The sequence below is a fragment of the Dasypus novemcinctus genome, chromosome 17 (assembly GCF_030445035.2).
Source record: "Dasypus novemcinctus isolate mDasNov1 chromosome 17, mDasNov1.1.hap2, whole genome shotgun sequence".
NCBI classification, from domain to species: Eukaryota; Metazoa; Chordata; class Mammalia; order Cingulata; family Dasypodidae; genus Dasypus; species Dasypus novemcinctus.
Window position 1 is genome coordinate 50,053,153 of NC_080689.1, and position 26,049 is coordinate 50,079,201.

Here is a 26,049-nt window from a genome sequence, read left to right on the forward strand (position 1 = left end):
GGCCCTAGTGGACCCAGGCCTGAGCTGTCGAGGCGCAGAGCGGAAATCGAGCAAGGCGGAGGAGATGGCGTCCCAGCCGCCGCCCCCGCCGAAACCCTGGGAGACCCGTCGAATTCCGGGGGCCGGGCCGGGCCCTGGACCCGGCCCCACTTTCCAGTGAGTGTGGGGTGCTTCGGGCCGCGAGTTTGATGGGGCCAGGGCTCCGGCCTTGGCGAGAGGCGGTTGGGGCCGTTGGGGGAGTATCCCCTCCCCCACAGTAAGCGCCCAGCCTTGCTAGGCGCGAGAGCGGAAAGGGGTCCCGGGACGCCGGAGAATTTGGTTGTCAAACAGCCGTCTTTCTGCCCTCTTTCTATTTGTCCGACACGGTCACAGACCTGCTTGAGACCTTTTAAAGCTTTAGACTTTCGGACCGTAGCTGCCAAGAGCGGCATTTGCCCAGTCCCCTGCATCGATGGGAAGCAAAGTGACGTAAAAGCTTTTAACCACCCTCGAGAAGTTGGGGAAAGGCCAAAGGTCATTTATGTAACTCGATTCGAAGCCTGTGCGCTTTGCTTGTTATTTAGGGTAACGCATTTGTGTTTCATATTGAGATTTGGAGAAGCAACTTTAAAGCAGAAGATGTAAATCTGAGTTTCAGAGATGGCCTTTGTTTGCAAAAGTGCATGTATGTTTTTCTAGAGCCTGTAGTTGTTTATTTAAATCTCTATCAAAGGGGTACACAAGTCAAAAAAGGTTAAAATGTGCAGATTTATGTTTCATGGTCTTAATGTGTTTTGTGTTGCGTGTTTCTGGATATTTCAGTTCAGGTTTCTAGACTCCAATGTCAGATCATCTACTTTTGTAGGTTTTTCTTAACATCCAGCATATTGGAATGTATTTCTGCTAGGTTCTAAGTCTTGTCTTTTTTTACAAACGCTAAGATGCTTAAACACAATAGCTACTTAATTTAATAATGATAGCTATATAACAAGTAATAAGCTTTAATTATACTGTTTAGTTGTAGTGACATTTTCTGCTCTTTTTCATGAGTCATTCTCCCTCTCTCACTTTTCTTCATTATGAAATATTTTAAACACGTAGAGACCTGTACAGAGTAAGATAGTGGAACATATATGTTTTCAACCCCCAGCTTTAAGAAATTTTAACATTTGACAGATTTGCTTCAGTTTTCCTTTTTTTTCCTTTAAATAAGAATTAGAGAAACAATTAAGACCTCACATTTTTCTTTTTCCTCTTTCCAGCAGTAAACTGCTGTCCTTATTTGGTGTATTTGTACTCAATAATGCTTTTATACTTTAGTTCTTGTGTGGGCTTTTTTTTTTTTTATGATTTAGTTATTTTATTTATTTCTCTCCTCTCCTCCCCCCTTGTCTGCACTCTGTGTCCATTTGCTGTGTGTTCTTGTTTCTGCTCATTGGGCGACTTCAGGATCCAATCCTGGGACCTTCCAGAGTGGGAGAGGCAATTATTCTCTTGAGCCACCTCAACTCTCTGATCTGGTCTCTTATTGTCTCTCCTCTGTGTCTCTTTTTGTGCCACCATCTTGCTGTGCCAGCTTTCCACATGGGCGAGTACTCCTGAGAGGAGCAGCACTCCTGCATGGGGAAGTACTCCATGCAGACCAGCACTCCGCACAGGCCAGCACTGCACACAGGCCAGCTCACCACAGGGGCCAGCTTCCCTTCACCAGGAGGCCCTGGGAATCGAACCCTGGACCTACTATATGGTAGATGGGAGCCCAGTTGCTTGAGTCGTATCCGCTTCCCAGTACTTGTGTTTGTGGACTTTTTTTATATTGTTATTTACTGTTTGAAACTTTAAATAAATACTTTCATACTATATATATCATTTTGCAAAATGTTTTTCCACCAAATACGTATTTTGAAGTTTACATTTTTCATACATATAGCAGTAGTTCATTTTAATTGCTGTAAGATTTTCTGTTATGTAAAAGTAACCTTTATTCTGTTGGTGGTCATTGGGCTATCAACTTTTTTATATTAAAAAAAAAAAGTGTTGCATTAACATTCTTGTAACTTTTCCCTTGTGCACATTTCCAAGAGGTTTTCAAGTTGTTACCTGAAGTGGAATTGCTTGGTGGAATGATAGATTATCTGTCTTGCCAGATTGCTCCCCACAGTGTATAAAAATTTACATTTCCATTAGCAAGAAAGGTATCATTTCTCCACATCTCCACACCAACAATCGATAGTGTTATTTTTTAGTACTCTATTTGCCAATCTAATGTATGTGAAATGGTATTTTATCTTTAATTTACAAGACTGAGCATTTTTTGAAGGTTTATTAGCCATTTTACTTTTTTTCTGTTATCTTTTGCCCATTTTTCTATTGGCTTTAGCTTTGCTTATTGATTTTAATCATTTCCTTTATATGCTTTGCTAATATCTTTTAGTCTGTTATTTGTCTTTTCATTTTATATTTGTTTATGTCCATTTTTGTCTTTCAGAAGTATTTAACTTTAATATAATAAAATTTTTCATATTTTGTGCTTTTTTGTGCCTTATTTAAGAAAGCCTTCCTATTCCAGAGCTGACAAATTTTTTCTCTATATTTTAAATTCTCTATCTTCTAAATGGTTGGCTTTTCACATTGATATCTTTAGATTCATTGATTTTCTTATACAGAAGTCAGTGTGAAGCAGGAAATCTAGTTTTTTTCCCCATGTAGATAACCGATTGTTCCAGCACCATTTATTGAGTAGTCTGTTTCATACTAATTATTAATTAGTATCATCTGCATCATATCAAGTTTTCCTAAATGTGGTTCTGTTTTCAGGAGTCTTGGACTTGTTCTTTTGGTCTGTTCATATAATCTCAGGCTAGCATAACACTATTAGTTACAAAGCTTTATAATAAATTTTGATATGTTATGTCAAGAGCATTCACACATTGCTCTTCAAAATTGTCTTTTTACACAACCTTTAAAAACAGACTTACAGTGATTTTATTGGAAATGTATTGAATTTGTAGATCAGGTTTTTCTATCCCTGAATATTGTATAAGGTATAATTAGAATTTTTATCTTCTTTTTTGCCTTGAAATATGCTTTATAATTGTCTCCATAAAATCCTTTCTTTTGTTATTTATTTCTAGATTGTATTTTCTGTTGCTGTTGTAAGTAGGCTTGTTTCCCCTCTTTTGCATTTTCCAGTTAGTTATTACTGATTGTCAGAATGCTCCTTTTTTTTTTAATGTATAATATTGTATGCAGCATAATGCCAAACTCTTAATTTCTAATAGTTTGATTGAAATTCCCTTAAATTCCACAGATGAGCATATCATTTGCAAATAAGTCAGCATAGATAGCCTGTATCCTTATATTGGTCCTGGCTTTCATTGGAAAGCCTCTAAAGTCTTACTATTAAGTGTGATGTTTGCTTTTTATTTTTTTTTAAAGATTTATTTTTTATTTATTTCTCCCCCTCTCCCCCATTGTCTGCTCTCTGTGTCCATTCCCTGTACATTCTTCTGTGACTGCTTCTATCCCTATCAGGGGCATCGGGAACCTGCTGGTGATGTTGCATCATCTTCTTGTGTCAGCTCTCCGTGTGTACAGCGCCATTCTTGGGCAGGCTACACTTACTTTCGCTCTGGGTTGCCCTCCCTATGGGGCGCACTCCTTGCGCATGGGGTTTCCCCACACAAGGAACACCCTTGCATGGCAGGGCACTCTTTGTGTGCATCAGCACTGTGCATGGGCCAGCTCCACACGGGTCAAGGAGGCCTAGGGTCTGAACCGCAGACCTCCCATGTGGTATGCGGACATCCTACCCATTGGACCAAGTCCGCTTCCCTGCTTTTTATTTTTGATAGCTATCCTGTTGAACTTCTATTTCTCTACCTTGCTAAAATTTTTATTATGCCAGAGTTTTAAATTTTATCGAATGATTTTTCTTCATCTGTTGAGATAATTATACCTATTTTCCTTCAATATTAAAATTGGCTTTTTGTATTCATTAGCTTTCTAAGGTTGAATCTTCCTTGCATTTCTCGATGAACTTTGCCTAGTTGTGAATTTAAAAATATACAATGCTGGGAAGCGGATTTGGCTCAACTGATAGAGCATCCACCTACCATATGGGAGGTCCAGGGTTTAAACCCAGGGCCTCCTGACCGGTGTGGTGAGCTGGCCCACATGCAGGGCTGATGCACGCAAGGAGTGCCCTGCCACACAGGGGTGTCCCCCACGTAGGGGAGCCCCATGCGCAAGGAGGGCGCCCCATAAAGAGAGGCGCCCCTTGTGAAAAAATCACAGCCTGCCCAGGAGTGGCGCTGTACACACAGAGAGCTGACACAGCAAGATGACACAACAAAAAGAGACACAGATTCCTGGTTCCGCTGACAAGAATGCCAGCAGACACAGGAGAACACACAGCAAACGGACACAAAGAGCAGACAACAGGGGAGAAGGGGAGAGAAATTCTAAAAATAAATAAATCTTTAAATATGTATATATATAATGTTGAATTCTATTCTAATATGTTAAGTCTTTCATGTATATATATTCCTAGGTAAAATTGGCCTGCAATTTTCTTGGTCGTATACTTTTCTGGTTTTATATCAAAGTTTTATGCTGTAGAAATTTTTCTATTGAGTGTAGTTTTTAATTCTTTACAGGTAGATTGTCTTTGCCTAGTAACTTTTAAGCTTTATCTTATATCTTGATCTTCTGCAGCTTTAATATGCTGTATCTGGACATACTTACATACAAATATATTTTTCCTCCTGCTCATTATCCCAAGTGCTGAATGTGAGGATTCATGTCTTTAATTTGGAAAAATTCTCAGCAATTAAACCTTGAAATATTGTTTTAGCATTGTACTTTCTCTTCGTTTGGAAACCCTGCTGGACATTATTATCAAGAATAGTTTCTGCTACAAGTAACTGTGCTTTGAACAAAAAGATGTGTTGCTTAGTTAACAAGAAGTCTAGGGATCTCCTCTCAACAATGTCATCAAGAGACCTAGATTTTTTTCTGGCTCCCTTTTTTGCATGTGCTTTTGACAGTTTGGGACATCTCTGTCCTGTTCTTGCTCTTTTGAAAGGAATCTCATTTTTTCCCTCTAATTACTTTGAAGATTCCCTCTTTGTTTTTGTTTTTTAGCAATTATACTTTATTGGGCCTCAGTGTGGTTTTCTTTGTATTATTGTGGGTGGAGTTCAAGGGGATACTTGAATCTGGCTTGATGTTTCTCAGTCATTCTCTCTTCAAATATTGCTTCTGCCCCATTTTCTCTTCTGTTTCTCCTTTGATTCCAATTACATATATGCTTTATATTACACCATATGCTTTCTTTATATTTACAGAACGATCATGCTTATTAAAAGTACACGATTCCCATAAACCACTCCATCACCAACACCTTACATTGGTATGGAATATTTGTTAAATTGATGATAGCACATTTTTATAGTTTTGCAATTAAAGCCCATGGTTGAATTTAGGGATCAGAGTTTGTGTAGTGTAATTCCATGGAACTGTTTCTTACTCTCTCTTCTGTGTTTATTCTTTTGTTTCTCATGTTTCACTCTGAATGTTTTCTTTTGAACTCTCTTCTAGTTAACTGAAATTTTTCTTTGGGTATGTCTAATCTGGTGTTAAACCAATTATTGTGTTCTTAATTTCAGGTATTTATTTTTTCAGTTTCAGAATTTCCATTTGGTCCTTGTTTATAGTTTCCATTTTTTGAGAAAAAAAATCTCAATCTTGTCTTTTTTCCTTTGGACACATTAGCATAATTGCTTAAAGTCTGCCTAATAACACTATTATCTGGATCTCCTGTGGATTGTTTTGTATTGTTTGATGTTACTATTCTTTTTAATCATGTAGTTCCGTCAGCATATAGGTCCAATTATTTTTTAATAAGAGCTGGACATTGAATATGGACAGGTTGAGGTAATTTGAGGCCCAGGATGGTATCTTCCTCCAGAGACTTACTGCTAACAAGTGGCTAGAATGACTAGCAATCTAGGATTATTTTAAGGATTTCAATGATTTGAAGCTGAGGTTTTAGTTCTTACCAGGGCTAGTCTATTTCCTCACTCCCTAAATATTGTCCTTTAAGAGTCTGAAGTATAGGGGTTACCCTTCTTCTTTGGTAATCCTAAACTAATTTTTGTCCCTTTAGCTTAGGGAGTCTATTAAAAACCCTGCTTAGTTTCTCATTTTGTCATCCATCTCTTCCACAATTGGCCATTGCCCCATTAGAAACATCTCAAAATACCAGCCACTCTGGCTTTTCTCTTTCTCCTGGAACTTAACTCCATAATTCTTCAGTGCCTTGTTCTCTGGTGCTTTTAAACAGATAATTTTATATATTTTCTGGTTGTTTTCCCGTAGAAGTATTAGTCTGATTACCTAGACTGCCATTACATGAAAAGGGATTCAGAGATCTGTCTTTCCACTCTTCTTTTTAGTGTTCAATAGATTTTTTTCTTCTTGCCTCATCATTGTAAGATAGCTCCTATGACTATGGGCATCATGGCCAAGATTTTTAATATAATTTTTTTTTCATCTTTACATGTTTTATTTCATTTATTTCAAGATGTCATTGCTTCATTTAGATCTTTTTAAGCACATTTAGAATCTTTGTTGAGCTGCTATATAAAATTACTTTTCCCTGGAATGAATTCTCATTCTGATTGTTGATTTTCATTGGCTTAGTCTCTTACTATTTTTATTTCTTCATGTGTTTGGTGTTTTTGAAGTTATGCTCATTCTGAGTAAGAATTTTTGAGCTCTTTTTTTTTTCTCTCCAATCCCCTCTATTTCCGAAAGGTTTCTTACTGCCTTTACCTGGCCCCTCAGCACACCGCCCCTCATTTAAGAATTGGTTATTAAAATGCTGGTTTAGAGTGCCTGGTGGGGTTTGATTAAGGATAGTACAAGATCCAGTCACCTAGTCAGTATTTAGCTTGTTTCATTTCCTCTTCTCCAGGCTATATCAGAGGCCTCTCCCTTTCTTAGATTTGTAACTGTCTTCCTAAACCATAGTCAGCAAATATCATGTCTTTTTCTGTTTTGTTTTGTTTTTAGGAGTCATGGAGGTTGATCCCCCACATCAAGCAATTAACTTGTTCACTTGAATGATGCACTTTTAGTTCTTATTTCCTAAAGGAATGAGTACTGGCTATCACTGTTTGCTTCTAGACCCAGAGCCAAGTAGGACTGTCACTCAGCCCCTCACCATTTTACGTTTTTGTTTACTTTTTTTTTTTTTTTACTTCTCCCCGTTCCCCCCGTTGTCTGCTCTCTGTGTCCATTCGCTGTGTGTTCTTCTGTGTCTGCTTGTATTCTTATTAGGCGGCTCTGGGAACTGATCCTGGGATCTTCTGGAATGGGAGAGAGGTGATTACTTTCTTGTGCCACCTCAGCTCCCCTGTTCTGCTATGTCTTCTTATTTTCTCTCCTCTTGTTGTGTCATCTTGCTGCACCATCTCTCCACGTTGGCTGGCACTCCTGCGCAGGGCGGCATTTCCCTCGCGAGGTGGCATTCCTATACAGGGTGGCTTTCCTGCATGGGGCCGCACTCCACATGGGCCAGCTTGTCCTCACCAGACTCCTGGGCATCAAACCCTGGATCTCCTATATGGTAGACAGGAGCCCAGTTGATTGGGCCACATCCGTTTCCCTACTTTCTATTCCATGATTTTTTCTTTCCCATTTTTTAAATTGTTTGTCTTTTTAATATTAAATTTGATACTAAACCCTTATAAGATATAAGATTTACAAATATTCTTTCCATTCTGTGAACTGCCTTTTCATTCTCTTGATAGTGTCCTTTGATGCACAAAAGCTTTTAAACTTAATGAAGTCAAATTTATCTATTTTTTTCACTTTTGTTGTGATATTTATAAAAACCATTTGCCACTAGGTTTTCTCCTACGAATTTTATAGTTTTAATTCTTAAGTCTTTGATCTGTTTTGAATCAGTTTTTGTATTTGGTGTAAGGTGAGGGGCCACCTTCATTCTTTGCATCCAGTTTTCCCAGCATCATTTGTTGAAGAGACTTTTCTTTCCCCCATTGAATGGTCTTGACTCTCTTGTTGAAAAACAATATACCATAGTTGTGAGGGTTTATTTCTGGACTCTCAGTTCTATTCTGTTAGTATATATATCTGTCCTTATGCCAGTACCACACTCTTTTGATTACAGTGGCTTTGTAGCAATTTTGAATCAAGAAGTTTGAGTCTTCCAGCTTTGTACTTCCTTTCCATGATTGTTTTGGCTATTCTGGGTCCTTTAAAATTCTATAAGAATTTAGTATGCTTTGCACAACCAAGTAAATTTTCTCTTTGAAATCCTGGTGTCTCAGGAATTGACTTTAAGGATGCGTTGGGAGAACATAACCGACTTTTGCTTTGGCATCACCATTATGCTTTTTAATGGTTGGGGTGCAGGAAGAACAATCAAAAATAATAATATTTTATGATGTGTGACTATTAAAGGAAAGTCCATAAGTAAATCTTTATTTTAGAACACACGCACATAAAATAATTTTAGTATGAGTTTTCCCATTTCTGCAAAATTATGCCATTGAAATTTGGATAAGGATTGCATTGAATCTGGAGATCACTTTGTATCAAACTGTCATCTTAATAATTTTAAGTCTTCAATCCATGAACACAGAATATCTTTCTGTTTATTTAGGTCTTCTTCAGTTTCTTTCAGTGGTTTTCTTTTCTTTCCCTCCCCCACCCCACTGTTTTTTTTTTGCTGTCTGTGTCCATTTGCTGTGTGATCATCTGTATCTCTCTTTTTTCTTCTCATCTCGTCTTTCTCCTCTAGGATTTGCTGGGACTTGATTCTGGGGAACTTCAATGAGGAGACAGGTTCCCTGCCAATTGCACCACCTCAGTTTCTGGTCTCTGCTGCACTTCACCTTGACTCTCCCCTTCGTCTCTCTTTTGTTGCTGCATCATCTGCTGTGTGACTCACTTGCGCCCCACTGGCTCACCATGCAGGCACTCGGCTCGCCATGCTAGGCACTCAGCTCACCGCATGGGCAGTTGGCTCACCATGTGGGCACTCAGCTCACCACTCAGGCACTGGCTAACTGTGCAGTCAAACTTTCTCTTCTTTTTTTTCACCAGGAGGCCCCAGGGATCAAACCCAGGTCTTCCCATGTGGTAGGCAGAGACCTTATCATTTGAGCCACATCCTCTTCCCTTAGTAGTTTTCAGTGTACAAGACTTGCATGTCATTTAATTTTTTCCTAAGTATTTTATTCCTTTGGATGCTATCATACATGGAATTGTTTTCTTAATTTTCTTTTGTATTGTTCGTTGCTAGTGTTTAGAAATGCAGCTGATTTTTGTGTATTGAGTTTGTATTCTTCAACTTTGCTGAATTATTTTAACAGTTGTTTTGTGGATTCTTCAGGGTTCTCTAGATGTAAGAGCATGTCGTCTGCCAACTAAAATAGTGTAACTTCTTGCATTTCTTTCTTTTTTTTCTTAATTGCTCCAGTTAGAATTTCTAGTATCATGCTGAATACAAGTGGCAAAAGTGGGCATCCTTGTGTAGTTGTTGATCTCAGGGTAAAAGCTTTCAGTCTTTCGCCATTAAGTATGATGCTAGCTGTTGGTTTTTCACATGTGACCTTTATATGTTAAGTTCCCTACTATCCTAACTCTGAGGCCAGTGTTTTAGTTTACCAAAGTGCTGCTGATGCAAAGTGCCAGAAATTGATTTTTATGAAGGGGTTTGTTTGGGGTAAAGTACAGTTCCAGGGCTGTGAAAAGTCCTATCAGGATACCATAAGAGGTGCTTTCTCACCAAAGTCAGCTATTGTTGATCCTGTTGTCCAGGCATGCAAAAAACTAAGATGGCCACCGATCTTTGCTGAGGTCTCAACATTCGCCTCCGGAATTACCATCTCTCTGAGCAAACAGGCTCAGGTCTTGTCTCTTTCCAGGCCTCCTCTATCAGTCTCGAAGCTCCTCTTCCCAAGTTCATCTCTAAGCCATCAGGTATATAGCAGGACTTGTCTCCTCTTGAGCTGCTCCATGGGCCCAGCCTCTTGGTGGCTTTGTACATAAGTGATCCTCTAGTCCTCTTTCACATAGCAGAATAAAAAATGGCAGGTTACTTTTCCTGAGTCTGTGTCTCTCTGTGCCTGTGTTTATATCAGACCCAGTAAGGGGGTGGAGACCCAACCTTCCAATCCAATCAAAAGCCCTAAATCAGTCTTATCAAGTAATCTAATCAAAGGACCCTCAACCAAATATAATACCATCAAAGGGTATCACACCCACAGAAAGAGATTAGTTTAAAAACAATATTTTGGGGATTCATAAAATAACTTTGGTCTGCCACAGCCAGTATAAACTTGATACCCAAACTTGACAAAGACATTACAGGATAAACAAATGACAGGACTTTCTCACTCATGAACATAGATGCAAAAAATCTTCAACAAAATATTGGCAAACCAAATCCAACATTTTATCACAGGCTACTCGGATTTATTTTAGAAAGCAGGGTTGCTTTAACATTTGAAATATGTAATTCACCATATTAACAAAATAAAGGTGAAAAATCAGATAATCATCTCTGGATGCCAAGAAATCATTTGAGAAATCATTCATGAGAAAAACTCTTAGCAAACAATAGGAATAGGTCTTTTTAATCCATGCAACAAACCTTCAGCAAACAATAATTTAATGATAACATGTTAAGAGCTTTCTCTTTGAGATCAGAAATGAGACAGTGTCAGCCACTATCACCATTTCTGTTAAAAATTGTTCTATAAGTCCTAGACAGTACAATCTACTATCAAAACTGTACGAATTACAAAGGAAGTAATAAATCTATCATTCACATACAATATGACTACAAATTCTTAAGATTCATGAAAATCAAAAAGAACCCAAAGCTGAATTATTAGAATTAGTATGTGATTTTTAAGAGGTTGCTGGATGCAAGGGCCATACACTTAAAAAAAAAATCAGTTATAGCTATATAATAGCAACAAAGTGAAATTTTAGAAAGGCACCATCTACAATAGCATCAAAAAATATCCAGTGTATAGGAATAAACCTAAAAAAAGGTCTCCACAGAGTAAACTGTCAAACATGAGATGCAATAAGATTATTTTTTTAAAACCATTATTGGGAAACATTTAAAAGACCTAAATATAGCCTATATTGTTTTCATGGGTTAAAACGCTAAATATTGTAAAGATGTCATTTCTCCTCAAATTTTGTATAGATTCAATGTAATCCCAAATAGAATTTCAACAGGAGGAGGGTAGAGAATATAAAACTGGAAACTCTGATTCTAAAATTTTTATGAAATGCAAAGGGCCAAATAGCCAAGACTTTCTTGAAGAAAAAGAATACAGTGGGAGGACTTTCTTTTTTGTATATTAAAATCTATTGTAAAACTGTAGTAAGAAAGATAGTGTCATTTAGGAATAAGGATAATAGATATTTAGTTTTAACTTATTCCTGAAAAAAAATGGCCTATTGTCTTAAAAAAGAAACCACAGATAGAAGATACTAATAATGCCAGCTAAGTAAATAAGAAACCAGCATAGTTCAGTCAGCTATATTATCTTTTTTTTTTAAAGATTTATTTATTTAATTATTTATTTATCCCCCCCCCCCCCCCCCGCCTCCCCCGGTTGTCTGTTCTCTGTGTCTGTTTGCTGCGTCGTCTTTGTCCGCTTCTGTTGTTGTCAGGGGCATGGGAATCTGTGTTTCTTTTTGTTGCGTCATCTTGCTGTGTCAGCTCTCCGTGTGGGCGGCGCCATTCCTGGGCAGGCTGCACTTTGTTTCGCGCTGGGCGGCTCTCCTTATGGGGTGCACTCCTTGCACGTGGGGCTCCCCTATGCGGAGACACCCCTGCGGGGCACAGCACTCCTCGAGTGCATCAGCACTGCCCATGGGCCAGTTCCACACGGGTCAAGGAGGCCCGAGGTTTGAACCTCCCATGTGGTAGACCTCCCATGTGGTAGACAGATGCCCTAGCCACTGGGCCAAGTCCGCCACCCATATATTATCTTATTGTTCATTTTGTCTTACCACTGAGATTCTAAGCCTCTGGAAATTAGGGACTATTCCTTGTTCTACTTCAGAAGAATCTGTCATAATACCAGAAATGTAAAGGTTTTTTGTTTTTTCTTTTTTGGGGGTGGAGGGGGGACACTTCTTATCTGGTACATTCATTTCCTTTTAAAATTTGTTTAAATCTTGTGCCATATTAAAAGACAAAACATATGTAAAGTTTCCACAGAAGACTTAAGACACAGTGTGTGTTCCATAAATTTTTTGTGGCTGTTGGTTCTAAAGGAAAGGCAACAGTCACTTAAACCTAGTTAGAGGTTTTTAATAGTTGCTCTGAATCAAATTTATTGTGTACTCAAGTTACTGTTTTTGAAATAAAGATACTGATTTTCAATCTTTTTGGGTTTTAGATCTGCTGATTTGGGTCCTACTTTATTGACAAGACCTGGGCAGCCAACACTTACCAGAGTGCCTCCACCTATTATTCCAAGGCCATCCCAGCAGACAGGAAGCAACAGTGTGAACACTTTCAGACCTGCCTACAGTTCATTTTCTTCTGGATATGGTGCCTATGGAAATTCTTTTTATGGAAGCTATAACCCTTATAGTTATGGATATAATGGTTTGGGATATAACCGCTTCCGTGTCGATGATCTTCCTCCCAGTAGATTTGTTCAGCAAGCTGAAGAAAGCAGCAGAGGTGCATTTCAGTCCATTGAAAGTATTGTGCATGCATTTGCCTCTGTCAGTATGATGATGGATGCCACCTTTTCAGCTGTCTATAACAGTTTCAGGGCTGTATTGGATGTAGCAAATCATTTTTCCCGATTAAAAATACACTTCACGAAAGTTTTTTCTGCTTTTGCATTAGTTAGGACTATAAGGTATCTTTACAGACGGTTACAGTGGATGATGGGCTTAAGAAGAGGCTCAGAGAATGAAGACATATGGGCAGAAAGTGAAGGAACTGTAGCTTGCCTTGGTGCTGAGGACAGAGCAGCTAACTCAGCAAAATCTTGGCCAATATTCTTGTTCTTTGCTGTTATCCTTGGCGGTCCTTACCTCATCTGGAAACTGCTGTCTACCCACAGTGATGAAGTAGCAGGTAAGAGAAAGGGAAAAGGTATAGAAACCATATAGCAACCTGAGATCTCAAGAATAGATTTGTTAAAATTAGCATTCTTTATATTAATTTGTATTTAACATTTTATCTAGTTATATTTCCAGTTTAAAACTTCAAAACTGGAAGAGGAATATGTAGCAAGTTAGGCTTGCTGATTTATTCATTGTTATTTTGGTTTAATAGTACACATTACCTAACTACTTGGTGCTGTGGAGGATACAGAGATAACATAGGGCATAATCCCTACCTTTTAAAAATTTACAGGGGAGGTAAAACACATATCCCAATAACTGTAATGAGGCAGAGAGGTAAAGATGCCATTTGGGAAGAGAAGTAAGGTTTATTGAGTATTTATTATATGCAAGATACTATGCTGGTATTTTGTATATTTTTCTCTCATTTAATTCTTTAAAAAACTCTAAGAAAGGAATTATCCTCATTTTACAAGTGACAGAACTGGAATTCATGTAACTGCTTGAACAAAAGTACATAGGCAGAGAAGCGGTTGTGGCTCAATTGATTGGGCTCCCGTTTACCATATGGGAGGCCTTGGGTTCGCGTCCCAGGGCCACCTTGTAAAGGCAAGCCGGCCTGTGCCCACAGAAAGCTGGCACAGTAAGATGATGCAACAAAAGGAGACAAGCAGGCACAGAAGAACGTGCAGCGAATGGACACAGAGAGCACACAGCAAGTGAGCCGCAAGGGGAGGAAATAAATAAATAAATAATCTTTTAAAAAGTACATAGGGGGCGGCGGACTTGGCCCAGTGGTTAGGGCGTCTGTCTACCACATGGGAGGTCTATGGTTCAAACCCCAGGCCTCCTTGATCCATGTGGAGCTGGCCCATGCACAGTGCTGATGCACGCAAGTAGTGCCATGCCAGGCAGGGGTGTCCCCCGCATAGGGGAGCCCCACGCACAAGGAGTGCACCCCGTAAGGAGAGCCACCCAGCACGAAAAGAAAGTGCAGCCTGCCCAGGAACGGTGCGGCACACATGGAGAGCTGACACAAGATGACGCAACAAAAAGTAACACAGATTCCTGTGCCGCTGTTACCAACAGAAGCGGACAAAGAAGATGTCGCAAATAGACACAGAGAACAGACAACCAGGGTGGGAGGGAAGGGGAGAGAAATAAATAAATCTTTAAAAAAAAAAAGTATATAGGTAGGAAATAAATTTTTTTCAGCAGGGGTGTATAGCATTAAATAAAAGGATACTAAGAGATAAAGCTAAGAAAGTGGTTGAAGGCTAATATTACAAGATCCTAATTGCCATTGTTAGTCTTTTACTTCATTTAGTAACAAGTGGTTTTTTGGTTTTGTTTTTTGTTTTAAACAAATTTGTGACATGAACAGTGCTCTAAAAGAGGTCAGTTTTTCAGAAGTGTGTAAGATAGGTCAGTGCCACTTAGAACAGGCTGAAATTGGATGCCAAGATTTATAAAAGATTTGGGGTTATGTTTATTCTTGTATTCTCAACATCTAATACACTGCTTGGTGCATAGAAGGTATTTAATAAATATTGATTTGGGGACATCAGTTAGGGTACTTTTGCTTTAGAGTGATTGAGAGATGAAGGTCTGAACTAGGTTAGTGTATGTGAGAGGCAGGAAAGACAAAAGATTCAACAGGATTTAAATAATGGCTAAATGTGGTATATGACAAGAAGAATCAAAATGCTCTGTACCTTTAAATTTGGGTAATTAGAGGTGTTTATTCAGTAATTCAATTCAATAACTATTGAGTGCCTACAAAATGCTAGGCACAGTTCTAGGAACTAGGGATATAGCAATGAATAAAACAGACTAAAAATTCCTAACTTTCAGGTATTCTAGTTGCCCCAGGGGTGGGATGGGGCTTGGGAGGGGAGGAGCAGCAAATACAAATAAGGTAGTAGCTAGTAAGTCAGAGGTGATGATTGCCATAAAAAAATAATAAAGCAGAGAAGAGAGTTGGGGAGTGTCAGGTAGGAAGAGGTAAATATAGTCAGGGAACATCTCCCTGAAGAGGTGAGAGAATAAGCCTTGCACCTATTGAAGGAAAAGTGAGAGAGACATAGAGAACAACAAAGTGCATGAGTCTTTAAGTAGCAGTATGCCTGGCATGTCATGTGAACAGGAGGGATCCCAGTTTGGTTGGAGCAAAATGAGAATAGCAGAAGATGAGTGGGTGGGGGGTGTACAGTAGGCACATATAACCCTTGTCAGCATTTATAAGAACTTTGGCCTTTATTCTGATATGGAAATCCATGGCAGGGTTTTGAAAGGAAACCTTTGGTTTTAAAAAGAAAATCTTGTTGCTGAGAATGATCTTTAGGAAGAGCTAGGGCAGAAGAAAACAATCACAAGAGTCAAGAGGGTATTATAATCGTTCAGATGAGAATTGATGGTGGCTTTGCTCAGGGTGGCAGGGATACAGGTCCTAGTCAAATTGTGGATATATTTTTGAAGGTAAAGCCAATAAAAGAAAGAGAAATCACTTGAAACAACTAGTTTGTGTGCTGTTATGATCAATTTGGTAAGGGTTATATTGAATTTAAGGGGAGCTATTCAGAAAGCATTTTAAAAGACAGGACAGGATCTTAGGAAAGAGGTAAAAAATGAAAGAGATTTAGGGAGTCATCCATATGGATTTGATAGTTGAAACTTTTAAGTGGATGGAAGTGCTATGCGAAAGAGTAGATAAAGAAAAGAAGAGATGGTAAAATGGAAATTAGGAAGAAGAATAGAAGGAAAAACATATTATTTCTGTATTATAGAAGCTGGGGTTGAAGAAAACTTCTAAGAAGGAGAAGGATATGAATGATGACAGGTGCTGTAAAGGGTAAGATCAAGAAATGAGAAAAAAATTACTAGGTTTGGCAATTAAAGGTCATCAGCTCTAGCAAGAAGTCTCTAGCAAGAAGTCTTGGTAGAGTAGATGAGGCATATTGTTGGGGAGATGAGGAGTAAATAAAGACATGTGGAAAAAAAAGGAAAGATTGGCAGTGAATGGAAGAAGAGAAATAAAATGGCCTAAGGAAGGTTAGCTAGTTGAGAGCAAGTTGATGTGGTTGTTTTCAGTTTTTTGTTTTGTTTTGTATTTTAAGGAGTGTGGACATCTGAGAATGTTCTTAGACTGAAAGAAAGGAGTCAGAAGGAGTGATTGAGTAGATGATGGACAAAGAGAGAATAGGTAAATGATGAAGAAGTTTCCTGTAGAAGGGGTAAAAGATGTAATCCAGGGAACCAGGTAAAAAGGGAGGTCGGGTAGTTCTTTATCTGAGGCAAAAGAGGGAATAAATGGATAATGGTACAAAGAGATTTTGAAGAAGTACAATTGTGGAAGTTGCATAGGTCCAGTGACTTCTTAACTGCTTAGAGGAGGGGTTGGCAAGCCATGGCCTGTGAGCCAAATATGGCCTGCTGTTAATTTTTGTACACCCACAAGCTAGGAATGGTTTTTAATTTCTAAATGGAAAAATACTAGAAAAAAACCAAAAGAATACTTCAGGACATGAAAATTATATGAAATTCATATTTCAATGTCTATAAATAAAATTTTACTGGAATGCAGCCACACTCATTTGTGTGCATATTGTTATGACTGCTTTCACACTACAGTGACAGAGTTGAGTAGTTTGCAGCAGAGGCCGTATGTAGCACCCTCATTGCTTTGCCCTACTCTTAGCACACTACAGATTTCCCTGACTTGTCACTTGACAGTGTTTTGAGTGCCATATGAAATGTACTGCAATTTTTTTTTAATTGGGAATGCGTTCCCACCCTGTCACACAAGAAAGTAGAGAAAAGTAAACTTTAAATGTCATACTTTTAAGGCACAGTGAAGTGTGTGTTGTTTTATCATTGAATTAAAAGGCAAAAGCATTGTATTTATTATGCAGTGACACTATAGCTATGCTAGATGCATATAGCATCTGTCAGTATTACCAGACCAAGCACTCATCAAAATATTCCCAACTCACAGGAAATCAACAGTCAGAAAAATTAGAATCTTAACATGGAATGACTCCTCACAGCAAAATTTTTTCACCAAAAACATGAAAATGAGGTTGTAACCAAAGTAAATTTTGGGGAAGCTCATTTTTCAGCGAAGCAAGAAAAGCTATTTAAATTGTGTGTATTGCAGTAGCCAAAGGAATGTGTCCAGAATAAAATAAATTTAGGACTGTTAGCTTTTCAGCAAGATCAGTTGCTTGAAGAGTTGAAGACATTGAGAACAACATCAGTAGTCAATTTTAAAACAAAGCAAATGATTTAAACCCTCTTCGGTTGTTGTTTTTCAGGAGTCAGTAACAAATTTAAAGTGACTAAAGAATTAGCCCCTATGTATTATCTGTGTAGAACTACAGATAGTATTTTCAAAGAAATTGAAAAAACTCAAGTACAACCTGAAATAGAAACTGCTAAGACATGTTATAACAAATAGTGATAAAAATGTGTAGATCAGAAAAAAGACAGATTTACAAAGCTTATGAAAATGTAGGTGTTTAAAGCCTGTGGTTATTTGTTGTATTGTTTATCAGCAGATACTTTGCAAAAAATATTTGAATCTGTCCTGTGTTACGATACCAGTAGTGTCAAAGGTGAATATCAGCTTTTCCTTGATAATTAATTCAATAAATTCAACCTCAAATTACAAGATACAACATTTATATGCAGAACTTCTGCTGGGATAGCATGATTTTGATAAGTAACATTGTTTGAATCACAAGTAATATGCTGCTTTATATACTTCCCAGGCTGTCAAATGTTATAACAAGAAGCAAAGTCTCCATCCCCACAATTTGCAGCAAGGTCAGGCTATATAACAGCAGTGATTCTTAGGACCATGCAAGTGCAAAGGATATTTGCACTTTTCAAAATCTTTTTAATTGTGTAGTTGAGGAGCTTCCGCTTCTCTTCAGTTGGAATAAATTAATCTGCAATGTAATGACATGGTTGAAGACAAATATCAAGAAAAATACAGTAAAATTCTATAAATACCTTCCAAATAAAGAATATACTCAATTAAAATCATATGCTCATGGGTTTATATCAATATTTGGTAATTTCTTTTTATGTGAAAAAATTTTTCAAAAAAATCTCTAAAATGTCATTACGAGTCAATATTAGTAGGTGAATGTTTGCAGCTAGTTTCAATGATAGGAAACACTACCTTTGACCCCAGTTAAGAGAAATATTACTACTCCCCCCCCAATTCCATTCTTCTCGATAGAATTGTATTTTTAAAAAGAGAACTCATAATTATTTTTTGATAATTTTGTCAATTATAAAAAATTGTGGGGGAAGTGGTTGTAGCTTAAGTGGTTGAGCACTGGCTTCCCACATACAAGGTCCTGGGTTCAATCCTCAGCCTTGGTACCTCAAAACAAAACAAAAAATTGTGGGAAAATTTTTTCTTCTTAAATAAGTAACTATACAATTGTTCTATTTTGCCTCTACTATTTGACCCCTTACTGAAAAAGTTTGCTGATGCCTGGCTTAGAGTAAGGGAGATGAAATTTGGAGTTTGAAGAAAAGGAACAAATCAGAAATCCTGGTGAACATATTGTTATTCTTACATAGTCTTAATTAGAGAATTTACTTTGGGTTGGAGGGCACTTTTCACTTGACAAAATTTAAGCAGTTTGCAAACCATTGGCAGTGAAATATGTTTTCTTTCTGTAAATTTTACTAACCTAATTCTTAATTTGGCTTGTAGACAGAACCAACTGGGCAAGTGGCGAGGATGACCATGTAGTTGCTAGAGCAGAGTATGATTTTGCTGCCGTATCTGAAGAGGAAATTTCTTTCCGTGCTGGTGATATGCTAAACTTAGCTCTCAGAGGTAATAAATCGGGAATTAATTGGAATTATCTGTGGATTTTAGTATTTCTAAATGTAATATTAAAAAACTACAACAGAGGATCAAGGCACTGTTAGCTAACTTTGAGGTAGTTACTAGAATTTCTTAGTATCAATGTAGACTTTCCAGATCTTGGGGAGGTTGGGGATAAATGTTCCATTATTGTTCCAATAATACTTTGCTGAGATAAGAAAATATTTATATAGTATCTCTTCTAAAAAAACACTGAAATTTCAAATACTGGTAATCCTCACATAGAAACATGAGATAAATACTAAATGTAACAAACCTAATAAACCACTGAAATTATTTAGCAGCATCCAAGAATTCCTTGATTGCTGGGTTTAGTATTGCTTTCTTTATTACTTGAATAATGTTTACTTGAGAAACTCCGTCATGAGTATTTTAGGAATATTGACATGAATAAAGAACCTCAACAGGAAATTTATTTGTCAGGTTTATTTATTGGCCATGTCATTAGCAGTTTTTAGTGACTACAGACAAAATAACATTTTCCTTTCTATAGTAATGGTTTTCAGAATTTCCATAGATCTATACACACACACCCCCCAAATTGTGAGGATTCAGGTCTGTTAGGAAAAGTAACACTTTTATTGGTAAAGATACTAGTAATGATAATTTTAACTATCATTTTTAGAGTATTTACTATGTACAAGGCACTATACATATTTCATTTAACTTTTACAGTACTCCTGTGAAGTGGATAATGTTATTTTCTTGTCCCTGTTAAACACATGAGGAAACTGAGACTCAGAATGAGTAACTTGTCCAGGATCACACAGCTAAGATATGGTAGAACTGGTCTATGACTGAAGACTGTAACCACTGTACCTATACCATTTCCCTTGGGATTTGTTAATAGAAACTTTAGCCTTTTATTGCCTTTAGGCTTCTTGCTTATGGAAAAAATGCCTTCAGTGTTCAAACCCTTTTTTTCATATGTAAATAATAGAAAAAGTTGGATAAAATTTGTGAAATTTCTGCCTCATTGCTTTACATGCAAACATTTGGTCATCTAGGTAGTATATTTGTATTTTCTTCTAGAGAAAATAGCAATTTATTATTTTTTATTTCAAAAGAATGATTTTTTTTAAGATTTATTATTAGAGACGAGAACAATACAAAAAATTAGGTTTTAATTAATCTAAGTAAAAAATTTTTTAAAGCCAAGTGTAGTCTTCTTTAATTATGTTATATTTCAAAGAAATTTTATATCTTGGATTATTCTTCAACTAATAGTGTTTCTTAACACTTTGGCTTTACTTCATTGTTTTCCTCCATTACTCAAAGTATGAGCATTTAAAACAAAATTAGTCACAGCCATGATAAAGTGTTTTGTTTTTCATCATTATATCATTGGAGTATAAAGCATAAAATTCTTATATTGTACCTAAATCATAATGTTGAACTAAAACTCAACAAATTACACAGCTTTTTAAAGATATGGAAATGAGAGAAAAAAATAAGGATATGGATATAATAGGTGGGAATATACTCTTAATACTAAATTGAATGTTTTAAATATTTTTCCTACTTTAGGCTTAGTATTACCTTAAACTTTTTGTCATGTGGCTAGATATAATTTGGAGTCTTCAATTTTTGCACATCTTGGACTAAAATTAACATTCATTTTCTTCAGTATTGTTTATCACAATAGAATGAATTTTATATTTTGGCCAAAAGCATGTAAAGAATGCTGCCTGCCTAAAGGTATATATTTTCTTAATTTATCCCTAGCCTATCCTATTGTAAGGTGTGATATATTCACTCCTTAGATTTGAGGTTAAAATATGGAAGATATTAGTGTTAGTTTTCAACTTTTGAGAGGACTGAATCTCCACCCTGTTGATGGACCAACTGATATAAACTTCATGTTCAAGGTAGGAATAAGGTTGTGTAAAGGTAGGAAAAACTATTGAGTAAGTATGAAATTAAAATTTTAAATTATATGAATAGACTCTAGAACTGTATATTTGACTTTAAATATACATATGTTTACTGTTTGCTTATATATTTTATTATGAAAGTGTAACAGATTTTACTTAATATACTATTTCACCACCAATATTCAATTGTGTCTCCAAAGTATGTTATAATTACAAGGCTGTCTTTTTCTTCCATCAGAACAACAGCCCAAAGTGCGTGGTTGGCTTCTGGCTAGTCTTGATGGACAAACAACAGGACTTGTACCTGCTAATTATGTCAAAATTCTTGGTAGAAGAAGAGGTAGGAAAACAATGGACTCCAATAAAATTTCCAAGCAGCAACAGCCTTATACTAATACAACACTAATTAAAGGAGCCACTGCTGGTGATTCTTTGGATGAACAGGAAGCCGCCTTTGAATCTGTTTTTGTTGAAACTAATAAGGTTCCAGTTGCACCTGATTCCACCAGGAAAAATGGAGAAAAACAAGATCTTTGATATGTTTCATGTCTGCCTGCAGTTGAAATGTACTTTAGAGTTCTTTTTAAAATTATTCTTAGAAAGAAATTAATCTACAATCCAATGAAAATATTTGTTATTGGCTATTCCAGGTGTTTTGCTGCTAGAAATTATTAAAGTTGTACACTAGTATGTTGGTCTAGTGAACTGGTTTCATTTTACAAGTTATTGGACCATGAGGATGTTTGTTTCACCTAGATTTTAAGATTGTGAGGACTGCACTCATTTTCATCTTATTTACAGCCCTAGGTTTATTGGAAGGGTAAGATTGATGAACTATAGAATACACAGTTCACTACAGTAGGGATAATTAATGTTTTAGGAGTTATAGATTAATTGAATTGGAATCTGCAGAAATTGCATGATATATAAATATGAGAACCAAGCAAAAAGGCCGGTTTTTTCTTAACAATCTCAAATAAACTGAAAATAAAAATTTTCTCATCTGTATTATGTCCCACTGTTGGGTTTGTTTTAGGCTGTAGTATGTTTTTACCTACAAACAGTTAATACTATTATCTTTTATTAATTTTTTAATTATCTTGGAAAGGTAACCAGAAACATTGTGAAAGAGATGGTTCTACGGCAGGGGTTCCTAACCTTCTTTGTTACACGGTCCCCTTTGCCAGTCAGGTGAAAACCATGGACCTTACTAAGTCCACACTGTACTGTGTATTATTTAATAAATATATCACGCCCACACCAACACATCCCCACAAGAATAATGTATTTTTGAATTTCAGTTCAAGCTCACAGACCCCTAGTTAAGAATCCCTGTTCTGTGGTGATAAAGTATTTAGTCCTAGTAGTTTTCCTTGCTAGTAAAATCGTTGAAATTGATCTTTTCATATGGATTGGTACCATTTCTTTAATAATCATATTATTTTTTTATCCTTTACAATGTATCTAGTTCTCATCTTGAACAGAATCAGAATACATACAAGATCTACATTCTTTTCCTCCAACCAAGGCTCAAGTTGTCTGAGGCTGCACTTAATGATTTAATCATTTCTCACAGTAAAAATTTAAGTTTTTCATAGGATCTCTGCATCTCCCTTAGTGTATTTCCTTTTTTTAAATTCTATTTAGGCTCATCTTTAAACATTGAAAATGTCATAATGGATACATATTTCTTTTAGGTTTAGTTTTTACCATTGAGACTATACATAAAATGTTCGTTTGCCATTTAGAATACAGAAATACTCTTTGACTTTTTTTTTATGTAATTATGATTTTAAAGGCAGTTAAATTTCAGTAGACTATTTCCCTACAAAATTGGAAAATTCCTATATTTGCTATGATCATATTACAGAATAATGCCATGAAGAATACAAGTATATAACAAAACATTTACAGATACTATTGAAAACTTTGAATTATTCGATAAAGATTGTGACTTAGTATAACACCGGGTAATTGCTGAGTCTTTAAGTTAAGAAGATAGTTTCTTGTATATTATTTTGCATTTATGTTCTATAATTAGAGGTTCTAATTTGATTTGTTAGAGAATAATTTATGGAAATTTTGTTCTTCAAATTTTTGGTAATCTTATTATTACTAAGTTTGTTGTTTAGGCCTCTAAATTGAATGCTAGAAGTGATATGTTGATTCAGCCCTACTTAAGTTAGAAAAGGTGAGTTATTAGAATAGAATTTATAACTACTATTAAGAATGTGTATGGGAAACGGACTTTGGCCCAGTGGTTAGGGCGTCCGTCTACCATATGGGAGGTCCGCGGTTCAAACCCCGGGCCTCCTTGACCCGTGTGGAGCTGGCCCATGCGCAGTGCTGATGCGCGCAAGGAGTGCCGTGCCACGCAAGGGTGTCCCCCGCGTGCGGGAGCCCCACGCGCAAGGAGTGCGCCCATGAGGAAAGCCGCCCAGCGTGAAAAGAAAGAGCAGCCTGCCCAGAAATGGCGCCGCCCACACTTCCCGTGCCGCTGACGACAACAGAAGCGGACAAAGAAACAAGACGCAGCAAACAGACACCAAGAACAGACAACCAGGGGAGGGGGGGGGGAATTAAATAAATAAATAAATCTTTAAAAAAAAAAAAAAAAAAAAGAATGTGTAGGGAAAAGAATAAAGGACAGAATGAATGACAAAAAATTTAACTTTTCTTTAGGGTGGTTCTATTTTGGTTTAGTATGCTAAATTCCAGTGTACTTTGTCTGACTGTTAACTATTTGCATCTGAAAATCCCTTTTCTATTAAATTCCAGAAAAGAAATTTAGGACTTGAATAAGTAGAGAAATTTTATGACCTTCTTTACCATGACAGTTTTAATATAATTTTTTAGAGGAGATTTAAATGTGATGTTGAGGACTCCAATATTGTCATTTTTATGAATTTCTGTGAGTGCTACTTTACAGAAATTACTAACTGAAACTAAACAATTAAAAATAATAAATCATAAGTTACAGTAAGAAAAGGTTTCATTTTCTCAATTTTTCTGATTGTAGCTTATCAGTTTAGAAAAAGAACTATAAATTTTCATGTTTTAACATTTTATTTACATACTTGATATAGCATGTGAGTGTGTCACTGTTATGCATTTACTTGAATACAGCCATCCTTTATCTTGCTTGTGCTTTCTTTATTGAAAAAAGGAACAGAAATTAAATGTAATTAAAATTTATTTTTAATAGATTGTGAAATTACTTTTAGTTACTTTCACTGGACAAATAAAAATATATTAAACTTCATTGACATTTTGTGAAACTGTTAACACCATTTTGCAGGACTGGAATTAATATTTTTTAAATCTCCATATTTTTCTTCATATCATTGCATATATTAACTACTGCAATTAATATTGGTGTTCCATTTCTTTGTGATTTAAAGACAAATATTAAGATTTATATTTATATAAAAATTACCTAAAAAATGAATTAAATAAAAGTAAGACCTCAAATCTAGGTTTTAGGACACCTAGATTCCAGTCTGGACACCAGCACTTTATAAGATTTAAGTCTTGTTATTTATCAGTTTCTCATTGATAATGTTGGGGATAACTGCTACATCTGCCTTACATAAGAGTTGTTTTAAAAAATAAAAAGGACAATCAAAAGTAAGATATTGTGGCAGTTACATGTTTTATAAAATTTTCCATGTATACTTAAATTTCTTATGTACTATAAAAATGTCACAGAATACATCATTGTAGAATTTCAGATTCACACATACTACATTAAAAATTAGAAATTTTTCACCTGTACTTATTTTACCCAAAACGTAATTTAAAGTTATTTTGCTGACTACCTGAACAGCCTAACTTAGAAAAACACAATGGGAATATTTGTGCAAGATAAAAAAGCTTGTTTGTTTGTTTGTTTCAGTATTTCCTTGAAATGTCCTTTCATATTGTATAGTTTTTTGTTTACCTTATGTTATTTGGGTAAATGAACTATTTTTTTTTTTTCAGGTCAGCTAGCTCAGTGAATCCAATAGGGTTACTTACTTTATACCCCATGAACAGTGGTTCACATTTCAAGAAACAATGTTCAATTTAAGTAATTTAACTTAAGTCTTAATAGTATTTTTGCTCATGTAAGAAAAAGTGTTTTTTGAGGATCACAGGTACTCAGAATTGATTGGTCCTACTGTTCATTAATGGCACCAATACCAGTGGTCCAGAAAGACTACACTTTTCTGTGTTATTTTACCTTATTATTTTTTGAATCCCCTGCCTGTGATTTTGTTCCTCTCATTCCTACTGTATTTAATATTTATCCTTCCAAGCCGTCTTCCATATTTTGGAGATAGGTCCTTTGAAAAAGATGTCATTATTTTGTAAAAGTTTTAAAAATTTATATAAATGATGTGATGGTATAAATCTTATTCTCCTAACATTCATAAAATAATAGATTTACATGACCAATTCATGTTACTTTATATAACATGCTTCTAACTGATGCGTATTATATCCATTGCATATACATACCTTATTTTTTCCTCTAGTCATAAATGCTTAAGTTTTTCCCAGCTGTTCCCACTCCCACAAACTGTCCTTTAGTTTTTCTTGTATATATGCTCTAGACCAGAATGGCTAGGGTGTGGGGTATATGCGTATTTAATTTTAGTAAGTACTGCTGGATTGTTCTCAGAAATTATTGTTTTACTTTTCTACAAGCAAAACATGAGGGTTTCATTTCTCTACATATTCAGCAGCACTTGATGTTATCAATTTTTGCTTATCAGATATGTGTGATTTTTTTCTTTTTTTTTATTAAAGAAGTTATGGGTTTACAGAAAGATCATGCATAAAATAAAGGACCCCGCCAACAACATCTTGCATTGGTATGGAATATTTGTTACAATAGATGATAACACATTTTTTTATATTTGTACTATTAATTAAAGCCCATGATTTAACTTAGGATTCACTGTCTAGTTCCATTTTTTAAAATTTTTATTGTTACCTATATACAGTCTGACATTTCCCCTTTTATTCTTATTCAGGTATATATCTCAATGCTGTTAGTTGCCTTCACAATGTTGTGCTACCATCACTACCCTCCACTACCAAAACATTTTCATCACTCCAAATGGGAACCCTGTACATTTTTAGCCTCACCGTCCCATT

At 36.2% G+C, this 26,049-nt stretch overlaps 1 protein-coding gene across 1 annotated transcript; it reads left to right on the forward strand.

Annotated features, from left to right (window-relative positions):
* PEX13 (peroxisomal biogenesis factor 13) lies at positions 1-25,843 on the forward strand. Its single transcript, XM_004470478.4, has 4 exons — positions 1-156; positions 12,441-13,135; positions 18,857-18,982; positions 21,146-25,843. The coding sequence occupies exons 1-4, from the start codon at positions 65-67 to the stop codon at positions 21,442-21,444; spliced, it is 1,212 nt and encodes a 403-aa protein (XP_004470535.1). The 5' UTR covers positions 1-64; the 3' UTR covers positions 21,445-25,843.
* Positions 25,844-26,049: the final 206 nt, after the last annotated feature.

Excerpts from the sequence above, each read along its gene's own strand:
- PEX13 (XM_004470478.4), top strand. The coding sequence starts at position 65 with ATGGCGTCCCAGCCGCCGCCCCCGCCGAAACCCTGGGAGACCCGTCGA. Across the intron at positions 157-12,440 it reads GGACCCGGCCCCACTTTCCA|ATCTGCTGATTTGGGTCCTA; the intron begins GTGAGTGTGGGG and ends TTTGGGTTTTAG. Across the intron at positions 18,983-21,145 it reads GCTAAACTTAGCTCTCAGAG|AACAACAGCCCAAAGTGCGT; the intron begins GTAATAAATCGG and ends TTCTTCCATCAG.